General features: G+C 42.9%; 1 protein-coding gene across 2 annotated transcripts in view; it reads right to left on the reverse strand.

The window, feature by feature from the left end:
• Nucleotides 1–27,540, reverse strand: part of LRRC20 (leucine rich repeat containing 20) — a 69,908-nt gene that overhangs the window by 24,579 nt on the left and 17,789 nt on the right. For both annotated transcript variants that reach the window (XM_063307507.1, XM_063307508.1), the window contains exons 3-4: nt 15,616–15,765; nt 7,407–7,574 (exon numbers count right to left, since the gene is read on the reverse strand). In XM_063307507.1, coding sequence (XP_063163577.1) covers nt 7,407–7,574; nt 15,616–15,765 — 318 coding nt within the window. The remainder of the gene's footprint in view (nt 1–7,406; nt 7,575–15,615; nt 15,766–27,540) is intronic.

Genomic DNA, 27,540 nt, shown 5'->3' on the forward strand with positions numbered 1-27,540 from the left:
AAAAGAAAAAGGTGTGAGAAAGAAGGAAAGAAAAGAAGTAACTTCCCCCTTCACCCCAGGAAGTAAAGCCTATTTTAATAGTTTATCACCATCTCTAGATATAACATAATCTATCTCCAACCCACAATTCATCTCTTAAGTAAAAAACAAAATCCAAAAGTTTCATCAATCGTTCCTTGTTAGCAAAATTCCAGTAAAGGAAACCAGATATAACTACTTTTCTGTTTTAGCCCTGATCAAATAGGCTAACCCTTCCCTGAATTTTTAAGAATCTTGTTTTTTAACCCCTTCATAAAGAGTCCCAGGGCTAATTTTCTGGACATCTGTTTTTTAAATCAAGAATCTTTCAGAACTTTAACAGATTTCTTTTGTACATCCAATAAGTAAAGTTTGCCCTTTTTTGTCACTTCTCATAAAGTCCTTCAAAACCTTAACAGAGCTCTTTTGTATACACAGTAAGAAGGAGTAATCCAAATCAGTTTTCTGATTCAATAATTGTACATCCTCTTTATGGAATAAGTCATCCATCAGTTCCATTTGTGTATCCAGTATATCCATGTCCTTGTCATTGCTTGTCACATTTAAATTCCCCTTCAAATTAATTTCAAATGTATCTATTGTGACTTGTTCTTCTTCTGTAACTTCATTATGATGTGCTCTGTCTATCTTATCAAGTAATTTTGCAGACCAGTATTCAAAAACTTCTGTCAAGGATTTTTGTTCCATTCTTTTCTTTGTAAACCAAACACATTTATTATCCTCTTGCTTCCTCTAGTCGTCCAACCTCTTCAAGGGAATAATACTGTACTTCTACTTAATTCAAAGCTATAAATCCAAATCTATCTGGACCTTTAATCTGCTGGTAACTTTCTAAAATCCATATTCTAAGCACACTTTTGTTGTATAATCCAGAAAATCATATACTGTATTTTCAAAACTTTTTAAATCATACACCATCTTTCTCCAAGGAAAAGGAAACTCATCAGATGAATACAGTAAAACCTTGCCGATCCAAAGCATCTTAATCTTTCCAGTACGGTAAAAAAAAAAATCCAAAAAATGATTAAGAAATGAGGTTCGGTTGAGCTTTATGTCCTTAAAAGGCTGTGTTACAAGTGTGAGCTTGATGGAATCCCGACTCCCAGCCACTCAACTCATAAGCTGACCACAAAACGGCAGTTCCTGCAGTCTACTTACAAGGAGCGGCTGTCCAGAGTCACGTGGGTAATCTCAACAATCTCTCCTTCCTCTAGAGAGATTTTGCTGGGTCCAGATCCAGCATCCAGCCATGATTCTCCTCGTAAATGTGGTCCTGCTGCCAGCAGGACATCAGCTCTCCATGGCGCTCACCAGAAGTGTCTGACTGGCCTTGCATTCTCAATGTTCTTGTTGCAATATAAGAAACTAGCTTACCCATCAGTGCATTCACTTATACCTTAACTTTCCCCAAAAGCTTAATTTTTTTTTTTATTATAACATCAAAATTAAATAAAAATGAAAGGAAGGGATGATCCTCCGCACTTGAAAAGCCATCACTTGCTACTACCTATTGGAGAATCCAGAATTCTCATCCTCAACACAAGGAACCAAGAACAGCTGTGTGGAACAGCTACTCCAATTGTTTCTCTATTTTATTTCTACTGATGTATTTATACAAAAATCTGTTCATCAAGAGAAAAATGAATAATTCTTACACCACTTAAAAATACCAAAAACAGACTAAAACAAAACTACCATATTAAAGTACATTTATAAAAAGGTATGGTTATCAGCATGAAACCTAATTATCATAATCATAATAGAGAACCTCCAACCTATATTATAAGCCCATAAGCAGATTCCAGGTTGGAAAAAAAAAAAGGATACTGAAAAGTCTGACACTTTATCAGCTTTCCCCAAATGTATAAATGTCCCACTTTGCTAATCGATTTGTTCCACTTACTTTAGGTCTGAAGAAAGCTAAGCAATTATGCAAAAACCTTTAATCTCACCTTTAAAAAGGGCCGATAAAAATCCCTCTAAAACAATATTATTTAGCAATGATATAATGTAAAAAAAGTGTACATAAAACACAAACCACATATATTACTCAGGTGTACTTTACTAATCTATGTGGTCACTAAGAGTCAACATCAACTTGATGACACATAACCAGTCAATCAATACTTCACTAAACACTTGTTAGTAAAAAATAGATTAATGTTTAACTTAGAAGAAGCATATAATCAATGCTACTGTATCATAAAGCAATTTTTGTTCCACTGGACTATGATTATAAATTAGTATTTGTTTCTGATGATTGGATAAGGGACAGAGTTAGCCATTCACCTAATGAGTTGAGACAGGAGAATAGTTTACAATCATTTTTAGAAATAGACTGTGTGAATTGGAAGGGTAGGAGAAGGGAAAAGTACTCAAGGCCATTGATATTCTATCAGGAAGCAAGATCAAAACATCCAACAGGGGAAAAGAAAAAAGAGATGTTAGATCATCTAGATGTTCCCATGACTTCTGTTAAGCTTTACTCAGATTGATATTGGAGTGAGAAGTCTTGCTGGTGACATTCAAGAACCCAGCTCTAAATAAGCTAGGATTATTTAGGGGGAGATGGGCGGTGATAGAAATGTAAATAATAAATAAATAAATTATTGCAGGCACCAGAAGAACTGTTAACTCAGCAGTTGCAAAGTATAACATATAAGCCATATAAACAGAAGAATCAAAGTTCATCCCTTTCTCACAGAGTTATCAATTTGGAGCACGAGAAGGGGTTGACTCCTGAGTATCATGACTTCATAACTGGACCAGTCTGGTCTTAGGTTCTTTGTGTCTGACCTTGACCTTGCCTGACCTGCTTCTCACACTCACCGAAGCAAAAACCGTGTTCCAGGACACGTCTTCATTTCCAGAACTAGACTGATTTGTGGAACCAGCAGAGGTTAGTTTCAAAGGCATGGCATAACCAGCTTGTCAACAAGCACATGGACCAATCATTAAGAGAGCTTGCATGGGCCCAGTACAATCACTGTGTGTCTTTATAGAAATGATACTATGAGAAGACTCTAGAAGATGGCAAGACAGAGGCCTATAAAAGGCTGAGCCCTAAAAAGTAGAGCAGAAGAACCAACACCAGCAGTTGCAAAGTCCACAGGCAAACCTGAAAACTTTTTTCATAAGAGCAGGCCAGCAGATGAATAATGTAAGTAAAACAGTGTTTAAGATTATTTAAATCCATATGAAATTTGCTCACACTTTTGACTGTATTCTGTTTTCTTATCAATAAAAGTTACATGAAAACTGAGTCAACAGAGGTGGTCGATTTCTGCTTACCATCACTTTTAAGGGAACATTATTGGTTAACCCTCCAGGAATCATGGTATACAAACTTTAAATCACTTAGCCTCCTTCCCCAGAAATCCATTTTTGCACTGTGATGATTGGGTGATGAAACTGTCAAGAAAAACACGGCAATGCAGGATACCTCCTCCCAGTTTATATTCCTTTCAGCCTTGTGAGGTAGTCCAGACAAGAAGCACACCCAGGAATATTAATGCTACCTTTATTGTAAGGTTCCATTAACAGAATCTTGCAAGTTTCAAAGTACATCTCTCCTCCTCTCCTTTACAGTCCAAGAAACTAGGGAGGGTCCCTTCCAAACATTTGCCACGCCCCCATTCCTTCTGCAGGCACAGCTGTCTCTTATCTGACTGCTGCCTACTCTGCAGATCTTCCTCCTGTCTCCCAAGGTCATTCCCACATACCATTACAATTCCAGAGAATGAGAGATCTGGAAGATGTTGATGGAAAGACAGGTTTGAAGGATGCTTAGGAAACCATCAATTTATTGGGGAGACAGGAATAGGAATATATTTGGAGCACAATGTAAGCAAGTATTGAATGGCTACGGATACAGTGTAGCATCACTTGAACCTGTTCATAAACTATTTTAAGTTATTCAAAAAAAGTTCATTTGTGTCTTGGTTTAATGTTAACCAAGTGACTCTGCTGTTCCATATCTTCCCCCAGTTCCACCTAGTTTATCCCAGAGGCATAATGAAAGAAAGAAGACAAAGAAAATAATTTCCAAATCAGAAAAGGGATTAGCAGTAGCAGCAAAGAAAATAGATCTTATAGAGATTTCCCAGACTTAATGGGATTTCACAAAAAAGACAGTAAGAAAAAGACATTCACAGCCAGGGTGGTACATACATGCATGTCTCTTCCCTTTTTGTCCACAACCCAGAAGAATACATCTACTACATACACAGGACCTCTGAGTTGGTGCCTCTCTAGATATATAAGGACTACAACTGCTTATGTTGAATTACAATCCCAAAATATCAGAGGATACCACATGAGACATACTAGTCTACAGCACAGGAACAACCAAGAGATGTGTAGGCTGCTGAAGGCTACCAACTGAATTCAGGAATGAGATCACAGCTGCATCTCCATTGTTGCTTACCAAATTATGAGAATAGAAAACATATTCACTGTGCATGCATGCACTCACTGTTACCTAGTTGTTCCAACTCTTACCTGGAAATTTTAATCAAACATTAATATCAACAGACAGCTTTGCCTTCTTTTCCTTTTTTCACCAAGAGATAAGACATGTCGGAGTATTGATCTATCCAAGTTCCTGACAAGTCTCTCTCCCCCTTTCTACATGAATTAATTGGCCATCACCACTGTCTGACATTCTGAGACTTCTGCACATTCAGTTTATAACACTGAAGTTACGCTTATGTTTGGAAACTAGGGAGAAAAAACCCAAACAAACAGAAGGGGGAAAATAAGCACACAGCAACCAGACACATCTTAATAAGTTATTAAGAGGGGAAAACGTGTTCCTATTAATAGCCTATCAGGATCTCCCCCCTGGTTGTTTTGCTATAAGACAGAGATTCAATTATCACCCAGAATTATGCTTAAAAATAAAAAGCAATAAACAGTTTGGGGGAAGAATGGTGCCAAATCTAAAAACTAAGTCAACACCGATATAAAATGCGCATACAAGTTCCTAATATAAAATCTACCAATATTTAATAGGCTATTGCAACACTCAGGAAAAACAGATTTCAAGCAAATTCCCTTGGCCTCTAAAATGATTGCATAGCAAAATGGGTATCACAGGAATCATCTTCTACAGTAAGATATGTGCAGACATCTCTGTTTTAACCTTAGGTTTACTACTAATATTTGAAAAATGCATGCTTTGCCATGAACACTATTTTATCTGCAATATAAGTTGTAGACTCTTTATTTCTACTTATTCAAATCTATGAAGAATTTCCTGTTTTCACTGATTTAAATACAGTAGGCCAAGTCGCAAATTTTATTTCAGGGATGCACTGAATATATGTGTCTGTGTGTAATGCATTTTTTAAAATGTACTTCTCATTAAAAATGAAGAGAGCTCAGTTGGTGTAGTGGTTAAGGCATCAGGCTAAAAATTGGGAGATTTGAGTTCTAATCCCGCCTTAGGCACAAAGCCAGCTGGGTGACCTTGGGCCAGTCACTCTCTCTCAGCCCTAGGAAGGAGGCAATGGCAAACCACTTCTGAAAAACCTTGCCAAGAAAACTGTAAGGACTTGTCCAGGCAGTCTCCAAGAATCAGACACAACAGATAAAAAAAGAAAGAAAGAAAATGAAGTAAAATTTAGTTTTGCCCCATCCCCCTTAAGCCCACATTTTGGAATGTGGCCACCATCCAAAGACCAAGAGCAGCTCTTGTCTGGAAAAAGTTACAGTGAAGTTCTCTAAGACTCTGTTGAACCAAGACTTTGGAAGGCCTTAAAAAGGACCATAGGTAGTCTATGATGCAGCATCTTTACTGAGAAATTTGTTGCCTTATTTTACAACTATTCAAAGCCATCAAATGACAGATTTGATGGCTTTGAATAGCTGGCCTTTAAATTAGTATATAGAACCATCCTAGGTTTTCTTTTAATGCATCACAACCAAATTTCTTCTTAGGCTAAGTGTTAAAGGTTCCTTCAAGTTCAGTTGACACTTGATACCAGTGTTTCTCAACCTTGGGAACTTCAACTCCCAGAATTCCCCAGACAGCAAAGGGAGTTTCTTTTCTTTTCTTTTCTGGAGTTGAAGTCCACACATCTTAAAGTTCCCAAGGTTGAGAAACACTGCTTGATACAGTTTTCTTGATAAGGTATAGAAGCAGTGAGGCACACCCTTCATATAGGGCTTTTGTGTGTGTGTGTGTGGAAGAGTGAAGTCACCGCCTGGAGTGAGCAGCCATATTTCCCTCCTGGGATCCAGAGTTTTGGTGCAACCTGGGAAGGAGGGTTAAAACAGACCCACCCTCTCCTTCATTGGAGAGTCTGTTTCATAAAAGGGAAGCGAAAGCAAGCACGTGTGTGAGTGTGTCCAGAAAGGAGTCACACCTGGAAGACAGCAGAGATGTGGGGAAGAGAAACCTCCAACCCAAAGACCAGCACCTCAGCAGCAGACTTCAGACAGCAAGAGAAAACTGCAATTCATGGAGCTGCAAGACTGGCTGAGAGACAGAGCTGAGAGATGGGGGAGAAAAAGAGCCCAACCAGAGTCTGCAAACCGAACCAACCCCACTGCGTGCAGCCGCCCAGGTGCAGAGCACCACAACGCAGCTTCAGAGACAGAGGACTGTGAGTGTTGGAGGGGAGAGAAAAGCCCATTCATGAGTCTATAAAGGAGTGAAAAGGGTTTTCCCATGACAATGGGCTGAGATTGGCTACAAGAGCTGAAGACCTGGGGGGAAAGGAAAGATTTAAAGAGCTAAGAAATAGGAGAGGGAAACATAGGAATAGGAACATAGAAACAGAACATTAGAGACAGAAATTTGTAGATTAAGTAAGAATAGAAGTAGTTGCAAACTTATACTAATAGGAAGACAGTAGTATAAGATAGGCAGGAAAATAGAAAGTAACAGAGAATTAGCATTAAGTTCAGAAGGAATAGGAGTTCACTTTTGTACAAGGAAACAGTGTTGAGGGGAAAAAAAACAGTTTTTGTGTCTGTGTTCTCCACCATATTAAGAAAAACCCTAACATTTTGTCTTCCCAGGTGAGCCAATATCCCTGGATTTCCTAAATAGTCCCCAATGCGAGGACTAACTACAACTGCCAAAGTTTAGTGTCCAAGCCCTGACAAGTTTAGCCAGGTGAGGCACACCAAGGGAGATAGTTCTTTTAACTAGAAATGCCATGGGATAAATCTATCATGTTATGTGTGAAAACCGTGAGCTTCGGAATATGCATGGTTAACTACAGGTCAAACAATACCTGCACGCACAGAAAAGGCTAAAAATTTTAAGACAACGTTAAACACTGAGAGCGAAAAGCTGTCTAGTATTCTAACTGTCTTAACAAAGAGACACTTGAATGTACAGATGCATGTCCTTTTACCTGTAATCTCATTCTCTTCAAGGTTGATTATTTCAAGAGCCTGCAGAGAAGTCAGCTGGTCAGGAAAGCTGTGAAATTTGTTCCTGGAAAGGTTGATAATTCTCAGATGTAACAGGGTCCGGACCTCTTCTGGCAGGCGATGAATATAATTCCCTTCCAGATTAAGTTCTGCAATTGGACAGGATGAGCAGTCAACAAAAACATAAACTGATCCTTATAATTACCCACCAAAAGTTTTTTTTTACTTCAGGCAATAGTCCTGTTATTAATTATAATGGAAGAAAGAAAATAAAGAAAAATAAGTATCTATGAATGTTTTGGTTCTCTTTACCTAGTTTTAGTACTTGTGTGGAGACTAGATCATGTTTTGGGTCATATTTATGCAGAAAAATTGGGTTCATTAACTTTTGAGCACCACTGTAGAAGCATTGATCTAAGGATGCTCAGAAGGCCTTCCTACTTTCAAAACTTCTTCTAGTAAAGTCTTGGAATTTTGATAACACATCCTCTTTTCATATTTTCTCTAATCAGACTACAGAAATTGTTGTACAGGTAGTCCTTGCTTAATGATCACTTGTTCAGTGACCGGTCAAAGTTACGACAGCACTGAATGAGTGGTGGTTATGACTGGTCCTCGAAGTTCCAGTTGTCCCAGCACCCCCATGGTCGCATGATTGTGATCTGGGAGCCTGGTAACCAGCTCACATCTACAATGGTTGCAGCCTCTTGTAGTCACATGATTGCAATTTGCAACCTTCTTTGCTGGCTTCCCACAAGCAAAGTCAATGGGGAAGCCAGCAAAGGTCGCAAGTTGCTTGAGTGAGTCTTCCCAACTTGTGCACCCTCCCCAAGCCTCGCTGTGCTCGTGCCACACCTCCCCAGCTACTCGCACACCCTTGTGCACCCTCCCCACCTGGCAGTAGCCACCCCAAGCCCTGCCGCGCTTGTGCCACACCTCCCTGACCACCTGTGCATGGCGACAGGGACTGCAGGAATTGCTATCACCAAGTGATGTGGTCACATGACATCACACTTTATGACCGCATCGCTTAGCAACAGAAATTCTGGTCCCAATTGCTGTCATAACTTGAGGACTACCTGGTCATTTTATATAATAAATACACTGCCTGTGATAGGATGCTTAAAGCATTCATCATAAGGCATTACTTTGAAGAAAGGAAGGCAGGCAGGCCATCTGGAATGTACTCTTCTAAACCACTGTCTGTCAAGCATTTCAATAGTACAATTGGTGTAGAAGATTAATGGGAGTGAAGAAGAGAAGAAGAGGTCACGCAGCAGCATAGTGGATGGACTCAGTTACAGTGGCAATGTCGGAAGAACTACTGGAAGAGCTGAAAGACCAGGTTAAGGACAGATCGTCATGGAGGAAATCGTCACTAAGAGTTGACACCAACTTGATGGCACGCAATCAAAAATAATTCGACCTGGCAGAATTGCAGATGTTTGTTGTTATGGACCTTGAAGGAAACCCTGACTTTTGTTGGCTATGGGAACAAGCTCATGTAATTTTCAACATTTTTCCAAAGTGGCTTGCCGGTATCTTCTTCCTAGGGCTTAGAGAGAACAACTGGCCCAATGTCCCTCAGCCAACTTTGGCACCTAAGGCAGGATAAGAACTCATGATCTCCCATCTTCCAGTCCAGTGCGTTTAACCACCACACCAAACTTTACTATGAGGATACCATAAGTTCGTCGTGGGGGCGGTTGGCACCTTGACGTGGCCCCGGGAAATTTTAACAAGACTGTGATTTCACCATCTTGGGTTTTAGATTTCATATTTTATATTTTAGAGCTTTTACTATATTTGTATATTTATATTTTATAATGTATCTTTTTAATTGATATTTAATTTTTACTGTTTTAATTCATTTGTAAGCCGCCCAGAGTTGTTTTCGAGATGGGCAGTGGAAAAATACGATAAATAAATAAACAATCTCTTTGAAGGGCAAGAGATAAAACCGCTGAACCCTTAAATGCAGGCACAAACAGAAAATTCTTTATAAAAAGAAAACTTCATAAATACTCTTCTACTTTTCTCAGCATTAAAAGTGATATGCGTAGCCATAAAAATGCAACTTTAGAAAAATAAATAGGAAGAACAATATCAAAATACTGTAATACAATAAAGCTAAACAGCAACAGTGATTGTTTAATAGTAGTTCCAAGCTCTGAACTCATGTTCATTTTCAACAAGAACCATTTTTAAAAAAATATCTGCAGCTCTTCTGTCCCCTCCAGAGTGTTCTCTAGAGTCAACACCTGCAGCAGTTTAATTTACCACCTGGAATGAACAACACACTTGAAGAGCTGCAGTAAGGCAGACTCAGGATTATGCAGGAAAAAAATGTTACGATCATTGTAGGAAGCCTGAAATGCTATTCCCGAAACATGAATTCCAAATAGACTAAGGCATATGCCTATATAAGGATCAAAGTCTATCTAAAAGGGATCACAGCTAACCTTCTCCAGTGGTATGGATGGATATTGTGATGAAAACACTCACAAAAATCACAATCAAAGCATTTGGAGATAGAAACGACGACGTATAATTTATTGGAAAATACTTACAGTGAGTCAGTGGGCTCCCTGCTAGCAGATTGCAGGAGAGAGCTCCGAGTAAGCCCACTCCCTTCATTATATACCTTGGCTACAACATTGAAACAGATAGATAACAGAAAGATAAGGGGGTAATGAAATCACCCAGTGCCATTTCCTCCGGAATGCTTCGATTGACCTTACTATTACTTTTCACACTTGTGGTATCCTTCCTGACGGTATCAACATGTACCATAAACACTGGTATTTATTTGTATTCCACTGTCTTTCTGCTGACCATCTCCACTCTAGGGTCATAGCACTGGGTGTTAGGTTAAGCATCTATACTACTTCTATCAAAAGCCACAATACATTTCTATATACTTCTATACACTTACTATAATGTGGAATGCTCTATGCCACCACACAGAACAGGGATTTGACATTATCTTCTAACAGAAAGGCTTGTTGGGCAAGCCAAGTTAATCTCTTTTTTTTAATTCTGCATCTGCCATTTCAGATAGAAAACCACACCACCATTCCACACTTTATGTATTGCAATAGGAGGGACAGAAATAATGAGTGGCTGTCCTTAGGTGAAATTAGGCTTCATTTCTCTTAAATTTCACTGCCACATCATTCCCTGCCCCCATCCAAGATAGAGGGCATTACCCTCTGCTCTAAAATTGGCTTGGAAGATGACGTTGCTGTTGCGCATGGCAATGACTTTGTGCCAGAGGGTGGGGCCCAGACTTATGCCCTGGAGTTCCATACATAATGGACTTAATGTGATCCCAACAGCCCCACCAAAAATTGCTGTTCCAACAATTGCTGCTGACTTGTAATTTGAGCAAAGTGGAATAGAGGAGTAATTGTATTCTATTAAATGTATTACGTGAAATGAAATGAAATGAAATGAACTTTAGACTTTATGCTCTCTCCTTTTCAGAGTTTGGTTTGCTCAAACTTAACACTATATGCTGATTTTAACCAAGTTCAGACCCAGGGATGTCTGCACATGCGCCATGCATAAAAAAATGGGCGAAGCTTTTATCACACCATCATGGGTGCCATCTTGACGTTTTTTTACCATTCCCTGCAGACCCCTAAGTAAATTTTGTTCAATTCTTCTGCCATTTTTTTTTATGTTGCCTGTTGTCCCTGGTCTATCAGGGACAACATAGTCTACATCTACCAATTTTGGAAAAGATTGCTGATGCTAGGGAGAGTGGAGGGCAAAAGGAAGAGGGGCCGACCAAGGGCAAGATGGATAGATGATATTCTAGAGGTGACGGACTCGTCCCTGGGGGAGCTGGGGGTGGCGTCGCCCGACAGGAAGCTCTGGCGTGGGCTGGTCCATGAAGTCACGAAGAGCTGGAAGCGACTGAACAAATAAACAACAACAATACCAATTTTCCAGCTTCTAAATTCTCCTGTTATATACAGAGCCTTATTTTTCCTTTGGATACTTTTTGTCAAAAATAGTTGGGAGCCAAGGCTGAGAAAAGAAATGGGAACTGTTCCATCTCTCCAGCAGCTTCAGAATTAACTGACAGGAATCCCCCAAGATCTGGAAGGAAAGTCCAGGAATAACTGAAGCAGAGGTAAATGTAAAGTGGAAGTTTCTGAAAAGCTAAGTAAAATACTTTCTAGTTAGAAATATTGCTTAAGATTATTTTTTATTTTGTCTCATGTGTTTAAAGTTGAATATTTTGTCTGTGGTATTTAAGTCCTCAATACAAATTCAGTAGTTGTGTGTCTTACACAATCTGGTACTTCTTCACAGCAGAGTTGCCTTTAAATTAGAGCAGACTTGCATCATCTTATATTTTCCTTTATATTTTTCTAGGGGAGTTTCTTTTAAGCAGTTCTCTGGGATTTGAACAACTATTCTTTAGATCCTTTGCAATTAAGTGGTTTCTTGTCACTACTTAAAACCAAAAAGGGATTTTTACATTCTTGCATTTCCTTTAAAAAAAAATGAGCTTGATTTTATTTATCTCTTGGGAGATTAGCCTATCTCCTAAAAAGATGAGGAAGAAGAGGGGCTGATTTCCCTAGCCACATGCCTTAACACTACAGGGCCAGGATATGCTCCTATATCATTTATCTCATTTTTTTACCTTTTAATTTACCAGAGAGTAGCACAGGGGGGTGGGAGTCCTATTTCTCTCACATGCCAGGTTCAGAGGAGGGTACTAGATGAAGTACTCCCTTGACTGCTGTTGCACCAAGAACTAGCAAGGCACATACCAGGGCAGAAGGCAGTTCTCCTGTGAGAAGAAGGTTGACATCTTCAACCTTTTATCCTAAAGGCACAGCTTTGCTGCTACAATTCATTTTTTATTCAGGATGCCTGTTGCTGTGCAGGCTATTGACGAAGGACAGCATATTTGATTGACTTTGGGTGCATTTTGGGTGACAAATCATGTATAAGATTCAAATCTTGATTTAGAACCAGAATAAAGCAGCAAACTTTACACAAAGGATGAAAATTGGAAACCTTTCCCACAATATTCCCTAGTTTTATTCATCATACATGTTTTTGTTATAATTTTCTTATTTAGTTTTAAATAAAAAGAGTCATACTGGATTAGATGTAAAATCTAGCAAAGCATTTTACAGTAGCCAATCAGATACCTTTGGAAAACAGATAATCAGGACTTCTGGTGGGGACATGGCAGACTGAACAGCTGTGTCCATGGGCTCAGCAGGCAGAACTGACAATGCAGCAGTTTTTTTGGGCTCAGGCAGACTTTTCCTGAAGCCAAGGAGTGTTTTTCCAGAAAAAGAAAAACACCTGGAATCATCCCATCTGTCCTCCGGATGGCTGCTTGCAGCCAGATTGCAAACAGCATTCGCACTCGACTGGTAAGAGCAGCCGGGAGGCTGGGACCTCACCATTCCCAAGCCACGCTGTAGCCTTAAAGGGACACTAAGACCGGCCACCCCATTTTTAAGTCACCGAATTTACACTTTATTTCTTTTAAGTACACGTACCCTAAGAGAGGCTTTCTACAGCAAGGAGAAGTGGGTTCTCTTGGTGCTTATCGTTATTTTGGGGATCAATTTTTTAAAAACAATCCTTTTTAAGTTTTGGACTTTGTTTTCCATCCAAATATTAAGGAGGCTTGAGAGCAAATAATTGTCTCCCTGTTACTATTTTTGTACTAAATTTGAAGATATTAGCATTCTCCTACACAATGCATCGGCTGTTTTGAACTTTCAGTTTTCTGCTTCTACTTTCCCTGGGGAACTGTCTGCATATCTCACTTTCACTTGTGTAAACACATTTTGGAATTCTTTCATATCTTTGACTTTCGCTGGTTAAGCTCCTGGAGGTGCCATAATCTACTGCATGAGATATGGAGGATTTTAAACAGACTTTCTCTGACTTCCAACAAGATTTTAAACAGTCTCTTTCTGACTTCTACCAAGTTTTTATGCAAGGCATTCGGGACATTGTGGAAAATATGAAGTCGAAAATCTGTCATCTGGTTGGGGATGTCGTGGATGAAATAAGAATTTAACAGCAATAGAAATGTTTCTTCTAACAGTGAGATTGGGGCTTCTGCTGAAATGTTGGACGAAGATTGGATAGTTGAGTTGAAGAAATTAAAGGGAGAGATCGAGTTGCAAGCCACAAGTGAAACTGATCTTCCGATGGAATGCCCTGGAAAAGAATGGGTTATTGCATATGGGAGGTCTCCTGAAGAGAAGTCAGAGTTTTTGAGGGGAGCAGTTGGGCTGTTTGATTTTTTTAAGAAAAAAGCTCTGTGCGCATTGTGGGGATATGTAAATGCTCTGGTTTATTCCTTCCACCTTTCCCAGCATTAGAACCTTCTCCAGAGAGCTGGGTCTTCGCATAATGTGTCCAAAGTAGGATAATACTGGAAATGGAAATCAAACCAAGTGTATTTTTTACCTCGCCTACTTGTTTGCCTTTGCACAACCTCCCTTCCTGGGTATGGCCCTGGCATGTCACTCAAAAGCCAACTGCAGTCTTCAATGTGAAAGAAGCTCCCATCTCTGTAAGGTTTCCTACCTTATACTCTTAGTCTCCCAGCTAAATTATTGGATAAAGACAACACCAGAGTTGATTTTACTTCAAGAATATAAGAGTGATACAGTTAAGATGATTGATACCTATAGTTGGAGGGACACTCATTTCCCCCCCCATTGATTCTTTCATGATTTCATACTTTTGCATAAAGCTTGCAGAGCTTCTGAAATATTTATTCATTTAATCAATTTGTATAGCCACCCAATTCACTCCAGCAACTCTGAGTGGCTAACAGTACATAAAACATTAAAATATAAACATAAGCAACAATATATACTTATCTTTCCTCTCTAAGTATTATTTGCTCAGCGACTCAATCACTTGTCTGTTAGAATCGATTTATCAAAATACAGCATGTAGCTTTGTTCGATGCCTGTGCTGAACCACATGAATCCTTCTTTACAACCACGTTTTGTTGCTTCTTTAGTATATATTGCACCAAAGCTCATGTTATTTAGATGTGGCATTATAGTTATATTCCTATAATAGATTATAGTTCACTGAATGGAAGTGATATCCATCTTTCACTCTATATATTCCTCAAACTCTGTCCAACTTTCACTACTTTTCAACAATCTGATTACACTGATTAAAATTCCTTTCAGCCTTTGGAGGAGGTAATTAAATCTGTCAGGGAATCATTTATTCATCTTAAAAGATATGATGCCAGTTCTTCCTCTTATTTATTAAAATCATTATCTTCTATATACGGAATCAATACACCCCCCACCCCCGAGCTGGCGACAGACATCAATGCTATAAGCTCCTTTACTGGCAACAAACTTGTGCCACTTTCTGCTTTCCACTGATGGATACTAGTTCATTCTCAAACTTTATGATAAAAGATTTTGAGTGACCTCCCTCCAAATTAAATTAATGGATTTGGCATGAGATAATATACCACTTGCTTTTAAAAATCAAATTTTAATCTATCTATCAAGGGATTCTCACCGCTGCCGGAAGCTGTTTACACAGCAAAAGGAAGGGCAAGTGAGTTTTGAAAGTGCTCCCATTTTACCTGTGCAAACTTGATTAGTTTGTTTTTTTATTTTTTAATGCCCTTAGCTGTTTACACACCCATGGGACTGTAACCTGCAATTTGGGACCCTCTGGCTTAAATGAAAACAATAAAAGCAGTGGGTCACGGAGGGACATAGGATCATTCTGCATTGCAGAGAACACTATAGAATAATGAAAGATATAAATCGCTACTTGAGTATAAGGCAGAATAAGAACGTCATCACAACAGCAAGAAGATTCAATCTAAAATTCAAAAATAATCTTCCTATAGGGGCCTCCCACGTGTAATTTTTGCCGGCATTTAGATCTTACCTGGCATTAGACTTTTAAGAGGCTGTGACAAGCTAAGATTATCATACTGCTGATAACGCTTGGTAGAGGGGTAATTTTATTTTGATAATTGCTGCTTTACTAAGGATCCATAATGTTATATTCATGGTCACTGAGGAAAAACATGTAATGTATGCTACAAATAAGTTTTTAAAATGAAGAAGTCCTCATGTTTGGAAGAGGAATAGCAACAACACCGACTCCTCCTTTTTATTGCTAACTTCAGAGATGCACACCTACCTCTCAGCTGGCTAAAAGTGATGATGAATTTGCTGGTTACAGACTTCAGCTCATTATTGGCCAGTGTGATGAGATGTATGCCTTCAGCCACATGCCTCATGACTTTATACAGGGCGATGGGGAACGTCATCAATTTGCAATCTGCCAGATCTAAGGAAAAACATCAAAGGAGGAAAGGAAGGGTGAGAGAAGAAGCGTTGAGTTGAGTTTTCCGGAACAAAATGAGCTGCGTTCTGACGCATCATAATTTTATTAGCTGTCCATGAGCATTAGATGCTTGTACTAGACAAATCAGAATCAAGTCTACATCGATAGGGGTAGGACGGAAGGTTGCAACAGACTGGAATATCCAAGTAATAATGCTGCCAGGAAGTTACAATCCCTGGAACACCCTTCTATTGCCCTCCCACTTAGTTATGGACACAAATCACTGACAAACACAGCATGCAAGAAAGAAATGAAAAATTAATTCTCTGGAGGAGAAACGCACCTAGCTGGTTTCTCCAGTTCCGTCCTGAAGTCAGTAAACAGACCATCCCATCTCTACTCTGGATTCTTCTATCTCATAACCTCTCTCTGAAGGACAATCTGACGTTCAAAAATTCTTATAATTCAGTAAATGCAGCAGAGGAATATGATGAGCACATTTTCTTCCTCTTCTTGGCAAAAGTGGTTTGTGCTGCTTCTAGTGAGGTGACGAGAGGACTTGCTCTCATCTGATTCTGTAATTGCAGTCAGTTGATGGCAATGCCATGCCTGAGAGGAACTCTCAAATACCTCCTCCATGTTCTACATTAATCTAGTCAGCACGACTTCCTGGAGGTAGAAGAAACACTGGAGAAAAATGCTGTTCTCTCCACTTACCATCATCTGTTCTTTGTAAACTCTTCTTTAAGCAACTCTGCTTGCTCCAGACTATTAACTTTCAAAGAAGATTGCAGCCTTATTTTAAGCTGCAGGTTATAACTGCTTATAAGTCAGTGTTTCTGAACCATGGCAACTTCAAGATAGGTGGACTTCAACTCCCAGAATTCTCCAGCCAGCTGGCTGGCTGGAGAATTCTGGGAGTTGAAGTCCACCTATCTTGAAGTTGCCACGGTTCAGAAACACTGACTTATAAGTTGGGTGAGAAAAGGACATTTCTTTACAGTACTGTAACCATGTGGATCCAGCAATAAGAGTGCAGAGGTGTAATTAAGAATTGGAAGGCAGCTGTTGTCCTGTTTCTCCAGTACTCAGTGGAGTAATATTTTTCCTCCAAGAAGTAGGATTCAGAATTCTTCTTACAGTCATCTTAAAAAAGAGAGGACCTGGCTGCATATTCTTAATTGAAGGTAGTAGAAGCACTGAAAGATCAACTCAAAGCCAAATTGTTCCCTGTGCCAAAGAAAGAAACACTGTTCTTCCATTAAAAGTGAATTAGGTGAGTTTAAACAGACTACTGGAGTACCCTTTGTTTTATAAAGTTGTGAGAATAACCATTTGAGGGTGCCAACAAATTGGGCAGTACAGTATGGAAAGCAGAAAATACTCTTTAGAGTCCCTAAACCGGCTTCTCTACCTAACAGCAGTTTGCCCTTCAGAAAAGCTGCATTCCTCAAAATACAAGATCACAGGTTGGCATGGGATAAATGCATGGCTTCATAAATGTTAACGTTATTAATAGAACATACACCCTGCTAAAATGAAGAAAAACTTACTTGTACAAAATATAAAACATTAAAAAAAAAACACAAAATGTCAGCCAGTTTTCAGGCCTCAACATGGGCAGAAGCTGCATTGGTTGCTCTGATGAATCACCTTCATTGGGACTTAGATGGAGGCATCTGCTCTTCTTGGACCTACAGACCTCTGAGCAGCTTTTGATTCCATCAACCATGGTGCCCTCCTGGGCCACCTACAAGAATTGGAAGTTGGGCATACTATTCTATGGTCATTCCACTGCTACTTAGCAGGTAGTGCCAGTTGGTTATCCCGAAGGGGAGGCGCTTGAGTCCAGGGCAACTCCATGTGGAATCACTAGCTCAGTGCCTTCCCCCTCGCAGGTTATTCAACACCTCTATGAACCTGAATAAATGAAAAACGTGTACCTTTTTTGTTTATAAAAACATATTTAACTTATTTTCCAGCAGCAAATATTTTGCTTTAGCACTAAATGTAGTGACAACAGACCCCCACCCCCATAAACATCTTTTCATTCATATGGTGCTTGCATCTGCAATCATATTCCCAGCAGATCTGATCTCAAAAAAATACACAGGGCTGGATCTGGTTAGTACTTGGATGGAAAACGGAATGGAGCTAGACTGAGATGCCCCCCCGACCCCCCAACAAGGCAGCAATGGCAAACTCCTTTACTATAGCCAAGAAAATGAAATGGAAGCACACATGAAGCCAGAAGATTCAAGGGAGACTTTCCACTAATCTCTGCATTTCTTAAGCCAGGTAAGTTTTAGACTTCACTTTGAGCACACAGAAAATGAAAATCAGATATATGAAATGTCAGATGGCAAAGGCTATTGCTTTGGAATATTTATTAAGCACTGATAATATAAAAAGTTCAATGCTAACAAATGCTAAAGCTGTCAAACAGGTATTCAGAAATCCATGCTTCTTCTGGTCTTAATTGGCTTTTCCTTCTACTTCAATTAGTCAGCACTTGAACAGATTAGAAGTCCATTTCACAAAGTCCAACAAGATCATGAAAGATTATAAACACAATCAATGTGTTCCACCTTCAACATTCCTCTCCATATTACTAACAAAGTACAGACTAACAGTGCAGCAGCGTTCATACATCACACTTGGTTGTGCTTTGTTTAATCACGGTTCATTGAATAAACCCCAACTGGCTGATTATTTAACATGCTAAGCCATAAACCCTGGTTTACAAGCCACAGTACTTGGGCTCACACAACACACAAAGCCAGGAATTCTTGAAATTTGTTATACCCTATATGATACCCTGATCCTTGGGAGAAGAGCAATGACCAATCTCGATAAAATAGTTAAGAGCAGAGACATCACACTGACAACAAAGGTCCGCATTGTTAAAGCAATGATGTTCCCCATAGTAACATATGGCTGCGAGAGCTGGACCATAAGGAAGGCTGAGCGAAGGAAGATCGATGCTTTTGAACTGTGGTGTTGGAGGAAAATTCTGAGAGTGCCTTGGACTGCAAGAAGATCAAACCATCCTCCAGGAAATCAAGCCAGACTGCTCACTTGAGGGAATGATATTCAAGGCCAAACTGAAATACTTTGGCCACATAATGAGAAGACAGGACACCCTGGAGAAGATGCTGATGCTAGGAAGAGTGGAGGGCAAAAGGAAGAGGGGCCCACCAAGGGCAAGGTGAATGGATGATATTCTAGAGGTGACGGACTCGTCCCTGGGGGAGCTGGGGGTGTTGACGACCGACAGGAAGCTCTGGCGTGGGCTGGTCCATGAAGTCACGAAGAGTCGGAAGCGACTGAATGAATAAACAACAATATGATACCCTGAAAGCCAGTTTGGTGTAGTGGTTAAGGCTAGACACTGGGAGACCATAAGTTCTAGTCCCGCCTTAGGCACTAAGCGAGCTGGGTGCTGGGGGGCAGTCACTTTCTCTCAGCCCTAGGAAGGAGGCAATGGCAAACCCCTTCTGAAAAACCTCACCAAGAAAACTGCAGGGACTTGTCCAGGCAGTCTCCAAAAATCAGACACAATTGAAGGGATTAGTATATATATATATATGATACCCTAGAATGATAAATGAATTTGTGTCCCCCCATGAATAAAACTAATGAACTCCTGCTCAGCTGGTCCTGACGGTGCCAGCTATCATCTTAGCATCAAATGGGTTCCTTGTTCTATCGTTTATCCCCCCTGAACACACAAAATTGGCACCCAGTCAGAATTTGGTTCTGCTCCCAGCTTGTTCAGGGAAAGCAGAATTCACCTCTTTTAAGGCTCCAGGAAAAGTGCATGGAGTTTTGGTGTTACCTGATCTCAAGAAACAGGACCTAGAAGAGAATCGCTCGCTGTACAGCCAAAGAAATGAATTCAAAGAGCAGCAGATTAGAAAGAGAAACCCAATTCCTAAAAGCCCAGATGAACTGGAGAAACAGATGTAGAAACACCTGTAAACCTGTGATGATTGCTCAGGACCCAAAGTTTGAGAATTCCTGTAGTAAGCCATAACAAATGAAGCACATTGTCATGACCCCGTTGCAAGGCACACAAGAGCCTCACAACGTGGATCATGATAATCAGGAAAGAGAGGATGGATCATAAATCAATGCTCAACTAATCACCCAAGCACCCACACCCATGAACTGATCTACAGCTTAATAGAAAGACATCACAAGGTAATTCAGATAAGCATCGATGACACAGAAGGACTCACGCCTTGTGCCCTGGAGGACGCACCTGCACCAACAGGACAAAGACGGCAGCCGGGAAAACGCCCAAACAACCATCACAAATCCCATCAACATCTAAATCTCCCGTCCGGTCAGGGGAATGGGGACAATGGAGGGTGGAGTAGCACGGGGTCCGGCAAGGGGGTATAAAACAGGACACCGGGCCACCACGCCTCCATTCCCGTTTTTCATTCTGTCAAGCATACCGTTCCAATAAACTGGAAATCCTTAATCCCTATTAAGTGAGTCCATGTCTTATTCGGAACGAGGCTGGCCCTGACATAAAAATGGGAATCGAAAATTTTTTTTCACCTAGCACCTATCCAACCAGTTTGTGAGGGACCCCGCTAGGTATGGAGAACAACGGAGTGCAGCGACGTGACCACCCGGCAACCAGCGGCGAAGCTCCCCTCCCCTTGGGTGGGATGTGCCTGAGGTCCCGGCAGGGCAACGCCCAGGTAAGCGCGGGATCCAGCTCGGAGGAAGAGAAAAGGGGGGGGGGAACACCCAGGCGTCCCATGGCCCGCGGGCCACCGCGGACGAGACGGGGGGATCCTCTCTAGGTTCGTCAGGCACCCCGGAGGAATCGAGGGATGGACCATCATCCACGGCGGCCGAAGTCGAGGGTGAGCGGAGAGTCGAGCGCACCCGAAGGAGTTCGCGGACGGCGGCGAGGCTAAGCACACTGGAGGAGAGGCTGGAGGCGGTACAGCTGCTGCTCCAGAAGCTGACGGCGGTGCAGGAATCCCACGGCGGCAGCATCAAGGAGGGCACCGGAGGTCCGAAGGCGCACCCGGTGGAGAGACGGAGGGGCGACCTAGAGGACGGCGCAGACCGCGGCAGAGTCCGGTACCAGGAGCCCACCCGATGGCCGGAGTCGCACCTGGAGGAAAGACGGAGAAACGACCCAGCGGACGGCGGCGACTACAGGAGAGCCCGGTCCCAGGAGCCCAGCCGACGATTGGAGGTGCACCCGGAGGAGAGACGGAGGGACGACCCAGAGGACAGCGGCGACTACGGGAGAGCCCGGTTCCAGGAGCCCACCAGATGGGCGACATCCCACCCTCCCACCCCATCGATGGGACGACCTGCTCACGAAGAGACCTGGCGAGAGAGGACACCGACACCGCCAGACGCCAGGAGACGAGACGACCTGCGCCAGCCCCCGTGACGCACGCTGCACAGCCCAGATGTGACCTGGAGCCCAACCAGAATGGCAGCCAAGGACTTTGGCATAAAGTTCGACGGGGACCCCTCGAAACTCTCCTTTTTCCTGACTAATGCCAGGTACTACCTCAAAGAGTGGGGCCCCTGTTTCAGGACAGAAAAGGGCAAAGTTAATGCCCTGGCCATAAAATTGAAAGGACGGGCCGCTGATTGGTACATCCAACTGTGCCAATCAGGCGCCCGGGAGCTGCAGGACAGCAACGAGTTCCTTCGGGCGATGGAACTACACTTCAGGGACCCCCTGGAGAAAGAAAGGGCAAAACGGACTTTGAAAGCGCTCCGGCAAGGACAGCGCCCCATGGCAGAGTATGCCATGGAGTTTCAAGCCCTGGCCAGAAAAGTGGAAGTCTGGTCTCAGTCAATCCTGATCGAGAAATTTAAAGAAGGACTCAACCTGAACGTACTCAGGTGGGCACTCTGCTGCAACAACCCCAACTCCCTGGCTGAGTGGATCCGTCTGGCGGGGGAAGCAGAGGATGCCCAAGACACTTTCCTCCAAGCCAAGAGGGAAGCGCAGCAGGCGGAGGCAACGAGAACATCATGCACAGCTGCGGGGCCGGGGAAGGCAAGGCCCCACCCGCGGAAGGAGGAACGGGACCAGCGATTCGCAAAGGGCCAGTGCCTCAAGTGCGGCAAGGACAATCACAAGGCGGCGGCTTGCCCCAAAACTAAACCCAGGGAGAGCACGTGGAGGGCACCAGCCACGCCAAGCCCAGCGCCAAGAAAACTGCCAGTGGTGATGGGGGAGAACAGAGCCAAACAGTTCCCCTACAGCTCAGAGGAGGAGGAAAGCAACTCCGATGAGCCGACGGGAAACGCCAACCACCTGGCTTAAGAGGCGCCAGAAGACAGGTGGAAAAAGGTAATAGGCACACCGACGGAGGGGTGAGTGAAAAATGCCCCACCCTCTATGTCCGCATTACCCTCACCCATGGGGAAAAGACAGAAAAGGTCTGGGCACTGATTGATTCAGGCTGCTCTAAGTGCTTAATGCACCCAGACCTGGTAGCCACACTTAACCTCCGCTGCTATCCACTTCAGCACCATTTGGTGTTTACGCAGCTTGAAGGATCAGCAGCGGGAGGGGGCCCGGTCACCCGATACACCAGCGAGATCGCGCTACGGCTCAGCAGCCACGAGGAAAAATTGGCTTTCATCGTGGCCAGTGGGGCAGCCCCTGCTTATACTAGGGATCCCATGGCTCGTGTAGCATAACCCAAGTATCAACTGGAAAACTAGAGAGATCAAGTTTTCTGACGGGCGCTACCAAGCACCCACAGGGGACAGGGTCCCCCGGGCAGCAATGGGAAGGGCAACGACGACCTTGGAGTACAGAGAGGCAGCGTTGCCAGACGGCCTGCCAACCAACTACGCGGACTTCGCAGACGTCTTCTGCGAGAAGGAGGCGGACAGACTCCCCCCTCACAGGAAAACGGACTGCACCATCGAACTGGTCCCAGGGGTGCCCCTACCCAAACCCAAAATATATGCAATGACCCAGAGGGAGCTGGCAGCATTAAGGGAGTTTGTGGATAAGAACTTGGCGAGGGGTTTTATCGAGCCGGCGAACTCTCCAGTAGGAGCCCCAGTCCTCTTTCGCGAGAAAAAGGAAAGGTCACTGCGGCTCTGTACAGATTACCGGGGCCTGAACGCCGCATCTGTATCCAATAAATACCCACTGCCCCTAATAAAGGACATCTTGTCCCACCTGGCAAAGGGTAAGGTATTCTCTAAACTAGATCTAAGGGAAGCCTATTACCGCATAAGAATAAAGGAGGGGGATGAGTGGAAAACGGCCTTCAACTGCCCATTGGGATCGTTTCAATACAAGGTGCTACCATTCGGACTGGCAGGGGCACCGGGTGTATTCATGCAATTTATCAATGAGGTCCTGCGTGACCACCTTTTTAAGGGGGTGCTGGTTTACCTCGATGATGTATTAATATACACAGAAACAGAGCATGAGCACGAACGGTTGTTAAAGGAAGTGCTCAGGAAACTTCGCAAGGCAGAGCTGTTTGCCAAGCTCTCCAAGTGCGAGTTTCATAAACAACAAATTGACTATCTAGGGTATAGGATTTCGGAAAAAGGAATAGAAATGGACCCAAGCAAGGTCCAAGCTATACTGGCGTGGGAGCACCCACGCACGAGGAGACAACTCCAAAGTTTCCTCGGACTCACGAATTTCTATAGGGGGTTTATCCTGGGGCTGGCGGAGATCGTATTACCCCTGACTAACCTACTTAGGACCAAGGGCTTGGGGGACACTCGCAAATCAAGAAACCCGGGGGCGCTACTAAACTGGACAGCTGACTGCCAAACGGTGTTCGAGAAACTAAAAAACCTATTTACAGCAGAGCCAGTATTACAACACCCCGACCCCACCAGGCCTTTGTAGTGCAGGTAGACGCCTCCGATTTCTCCATCGGAGCTCTCCTCCTCCAAAAGGACTCTGACAACCAGCTGAAACCCTGCGCGTACCTTTCCCGCAAATTCTCCGAAACGGAGCAGAGATGGCACGTATGGGAAAAGGAGGCGTTTGCAGTAAAAGCAGCCCTGGAAACGTGGAGGCACCTACTGGAAGGGGCCTCCTGCCCCTTAGAGGTTTGGACTGACCACAAGAACCTGGAGGCTCTCAGCACGCCTAAACGCCTCAGCCCCAAGCAGGTGCGCTGGGCACAGTTCTTCAGCCGGTTCAATTTCACGTTAAAATTTATACCGGGAAGGAAGAACTTCCTGGCGGATGCCCTCTCCCGACGGCCACAGGATGCCACACAAGCCTCAGACATCGTGGGGACAGTATGAACCGACAAACAACTGGGCTGCCCAGCTGTCACGCGCAGCCAGACGAGGAATCAGCGCACGCCAGCACGAACGCCAGAAAACGAACGGAGCCGCCATTCAATTTCGCTCAACTGGAAACAAAGACTAGCTCAAGCGCTACAAACGGATACTTGGTTGCAAGACAACTGACACCATGTATCTCTCAAAGACAACCTAGCCTGGAAAGGGAAAGCTTTGTACGTGCCAGAGTCATTGTGGGGGGAAGTTTTAAACCGCTCACACAACGATAAAACTGCGGGGCATTTTGGGTTCGTAAAAACCCTACATTTAATGAAACGGCAATTTTGGTGGCCAACTCTTAGAAAAGACATCAAAGACTATGTCGCCGCCTGCCCCACATGTGCCACCTCCAAACGGAAGGGGGGGAAACCCCAAGGGCTGTTACAGCCAGTAGCCAGTCCCTCCCGCCCCTGGGAAGAAATTTCCATGGATTTTATAGTAGACCTGCCACCCAGCCAGAGGAAAACAGTCATCTGGGTGGTAAAAGACTACTTTTCAAAACAGGCACACTTTATCCCTTGCGCGACCATCCCCACCGCGCAACAATTGGCACGCCTGTTCCTCACACACATATATAGGATCCATGGCGCCCCCTCTCTTTTGGTGACCGATAGGGGCACACAGTTCACGTCCAAATTTTGGAGCGAATTTTTAAAACTCATTGGCACCAAACAGGCACTGTCCACTGCGTGGCATCCACACACAGACGGATCTACAGAGATCCTAAACTCAACCCTTGAACAGTTCCTAAGGGCATTCATAAACTACCAACAGGACAACTGGGTGGACCTACTACCTTTTGCAGAGGTAGCCTACAACAATGCAGTACATCAAAGCACTGGCCACACCCCATTTAAGGTGGTCTACGGAAGGGACTTTGTACCAATACCAGAACTACCGCAACCAGACGCCCCACCCTGCTCACCAGACGACTGGGCAGCACAACTGGCGACAACCTGGCCAATCATCCAAACGGCCCTAGCGGACGCACAAACCACGTACAAAAAATTTGCAGACAATCATAGGGCGGAGGCACCGAATTACAAAGTGGGAGAAAGGGTCTACCTCTCCACTAAGTTCATAAAGACCCCACAACCCTCGAAAAAACTGGCACCAAAATTCATCGGACCCTTTAAAATCTCAGAAGTAATCAATCTGGTCACATTCAAACTGGAACTGCCCCACAATTTACGATGGATCCATCCGGTATTCCACTGTGCCCTGCTGAAACCAACAAGCCCTTCCAAATGGCACACGGAAAACCCCCCGCCCCCACCCATCATGATAGACAAACAACAGCATTTTGAGGTACAGGAGATACTGGACTCAAGAAAACAAAGGGGCACACTACAATACCTCATCAAATGGAAGCATTTCCCACACCCAGAGTGGGTCCAGGCACAACACGTCTTAGCAAAACAACTGACTAGACGCTTCCATGAGGCATACCCAGGGAAACCAGCACCTTAAAGACATCTTCAGGGGGCAGCATGTCATGACCCCGTTGCAAGGCACACAAGAGCCTCACAACGTGGATCATGATCATCAGGAAAGAGAGGAAGGATCATAATCAAATCAATGCTCAACTAATCATCCAAGCACCCACACCCATGAACTGATCTACAGCTTAATAGAAAGACATCACAAGGTAATTCAGATAAGCATCGATGACACAGAAGGACTCACGCCTTGTGCCCCGGAGGACGCACCTGCACCAACAGGACAAAGACAGCAGCCGGGAAAACGCCCAAACAACCATCACAAATCCCATCAACATCTAAATCTCCCGTCCGGTCAGGGGAATGGGGACAATGGAGGGTGGAATAGCACGGGGTCCGGCAAGGGGGTATAAAACAGGACACCGGGCCACCACGACTCCATTCCCGTTTTTCGTTCTGTCAAGCATACCGTTCCAATAAACTGGAAATCCTTAATCCCTATTAAGTGAGTCCATGTCTTATTCGGAGCGAGGCTGACCCTGACACACATGAAGTATCAGTGTGATGAGTAAATCCAGTCAGCTACTATTTAAATTAGTCACCTGTAAATACACTGTATTTAGGACTGAAAAACAGTACTGTTTAAAACTATTGTATAGGTAGTATTTTAATCTTCAACCATATATATTGATATCGGTATCAATATCTGTATCTAGTGATTCTTATCTAAATTTTTCATTCAGACCTCCTGTGGCTCTTAATGTACAGCTCTTCCCTATTAAACTGAACCAGGATATGTCAAATATAGGCCAGAAGTTATAAAATTATTGTATTCATTTCATGTGTAGGCCTGCATAGATTACTTCATGATCTACTGCTTATACCTCCTAACTTCCTTGTTTGAATAAGTAAAGTTTTATCTAAGTCCATGTTCTCTGAGTTTGGCTGTTTTCCTGCAGGTCTTTCATTTGGCGAGCTCTATAATATCCTCAGGGTAGGGATGAGTGAAGTTTGCTGGTTGTTTAATGCACAGGCACTTTTGGCTATCTTTTAAATGATATGGAGATGGGGTTTATCTCTTGGTGTCTGCTGACAGCCGATTTGTCAGAATGTCAAGCTGTCAGGAAACGCCTAGCATTTGGGGGTTTGATTTGATTTAAAACGGCAACACTTTCCCAGTTGAAACTGGGAAATTTATATAATCCTGAAGACTTCAGGTGAATTATAGCTGACTGCTGTTCATGCAGCATCAGAGATCAGCTAACTGAACTCAATTCTTTTCAAAATGTAATGGAAAAGGAAGTGCAGCTAATGCAGTCCACATCCATTCTAACTGCTGCTGCAGTTAATATTTTGAGTGGGACAATGGGAGAATTCAGAGGTGTTATCAGAGAAAGGGCTTAGACAAGAACGTAATTTGCAAAGGTCGGTTTCCAGGTGTTTCTCCTTTTCTGATGCCCGACTGATTCTTTGCAAAACAATTATCTATTATTTAATTTTGGAGTCATGACCCACCACATTATAGTGTAGTGACCTGGCTGGATGAGATAAGAGCTGTGTGGTTTTTGTTTCTGCTAATTAGAACAGATCATGTGCTTCTCTTTTAAGCTAAATGGATTCTGCTTGCCTTAATAAATACCTTTCAGCCCTTTGAGGTAGACCAGATCAGGAAACTGATTCCACAAGAAATACTGGAAATTTATTTTATTGATATAGGCCAGCCTTTTTGACCCTGGAGGAACCCTTGAAATATTTTTCAGGCCTCGAGGAACCTGAACTATTCAGGAACCATTGATGGCTTTTAAGCAGACTTCAAATATTGTTCCATTTTGATCAAGGTTTTAACAGTGAACCAAATGTTCTACACTGCATTTTCTTTTTTTAATTATCTAATTTTCAATCAATCAATCAATCTTTAATACGGTCACAGACCAGAATTACAAATTAAAAAAAAATACATCGAAATACGTTAAAATACATTAAAAATACATTAAATGAAATGAACAAAACA

The sequence above is a fragment of the Candoia aspera genome, chromosome 6 (genome assembly GCF_035149785.1).
Source record: "Candoia aspera isolate rCanAsp1 chromosome 6, rCanAsp1.hap2, whole genome shotgun sequence".
Taxonomy (NCBI): domain Eukaryota; kingdom Metazoa; phylum Chordata; class Lepidosauria; order Squamata; family Boidae; genus Candoia; species Candoia aspera.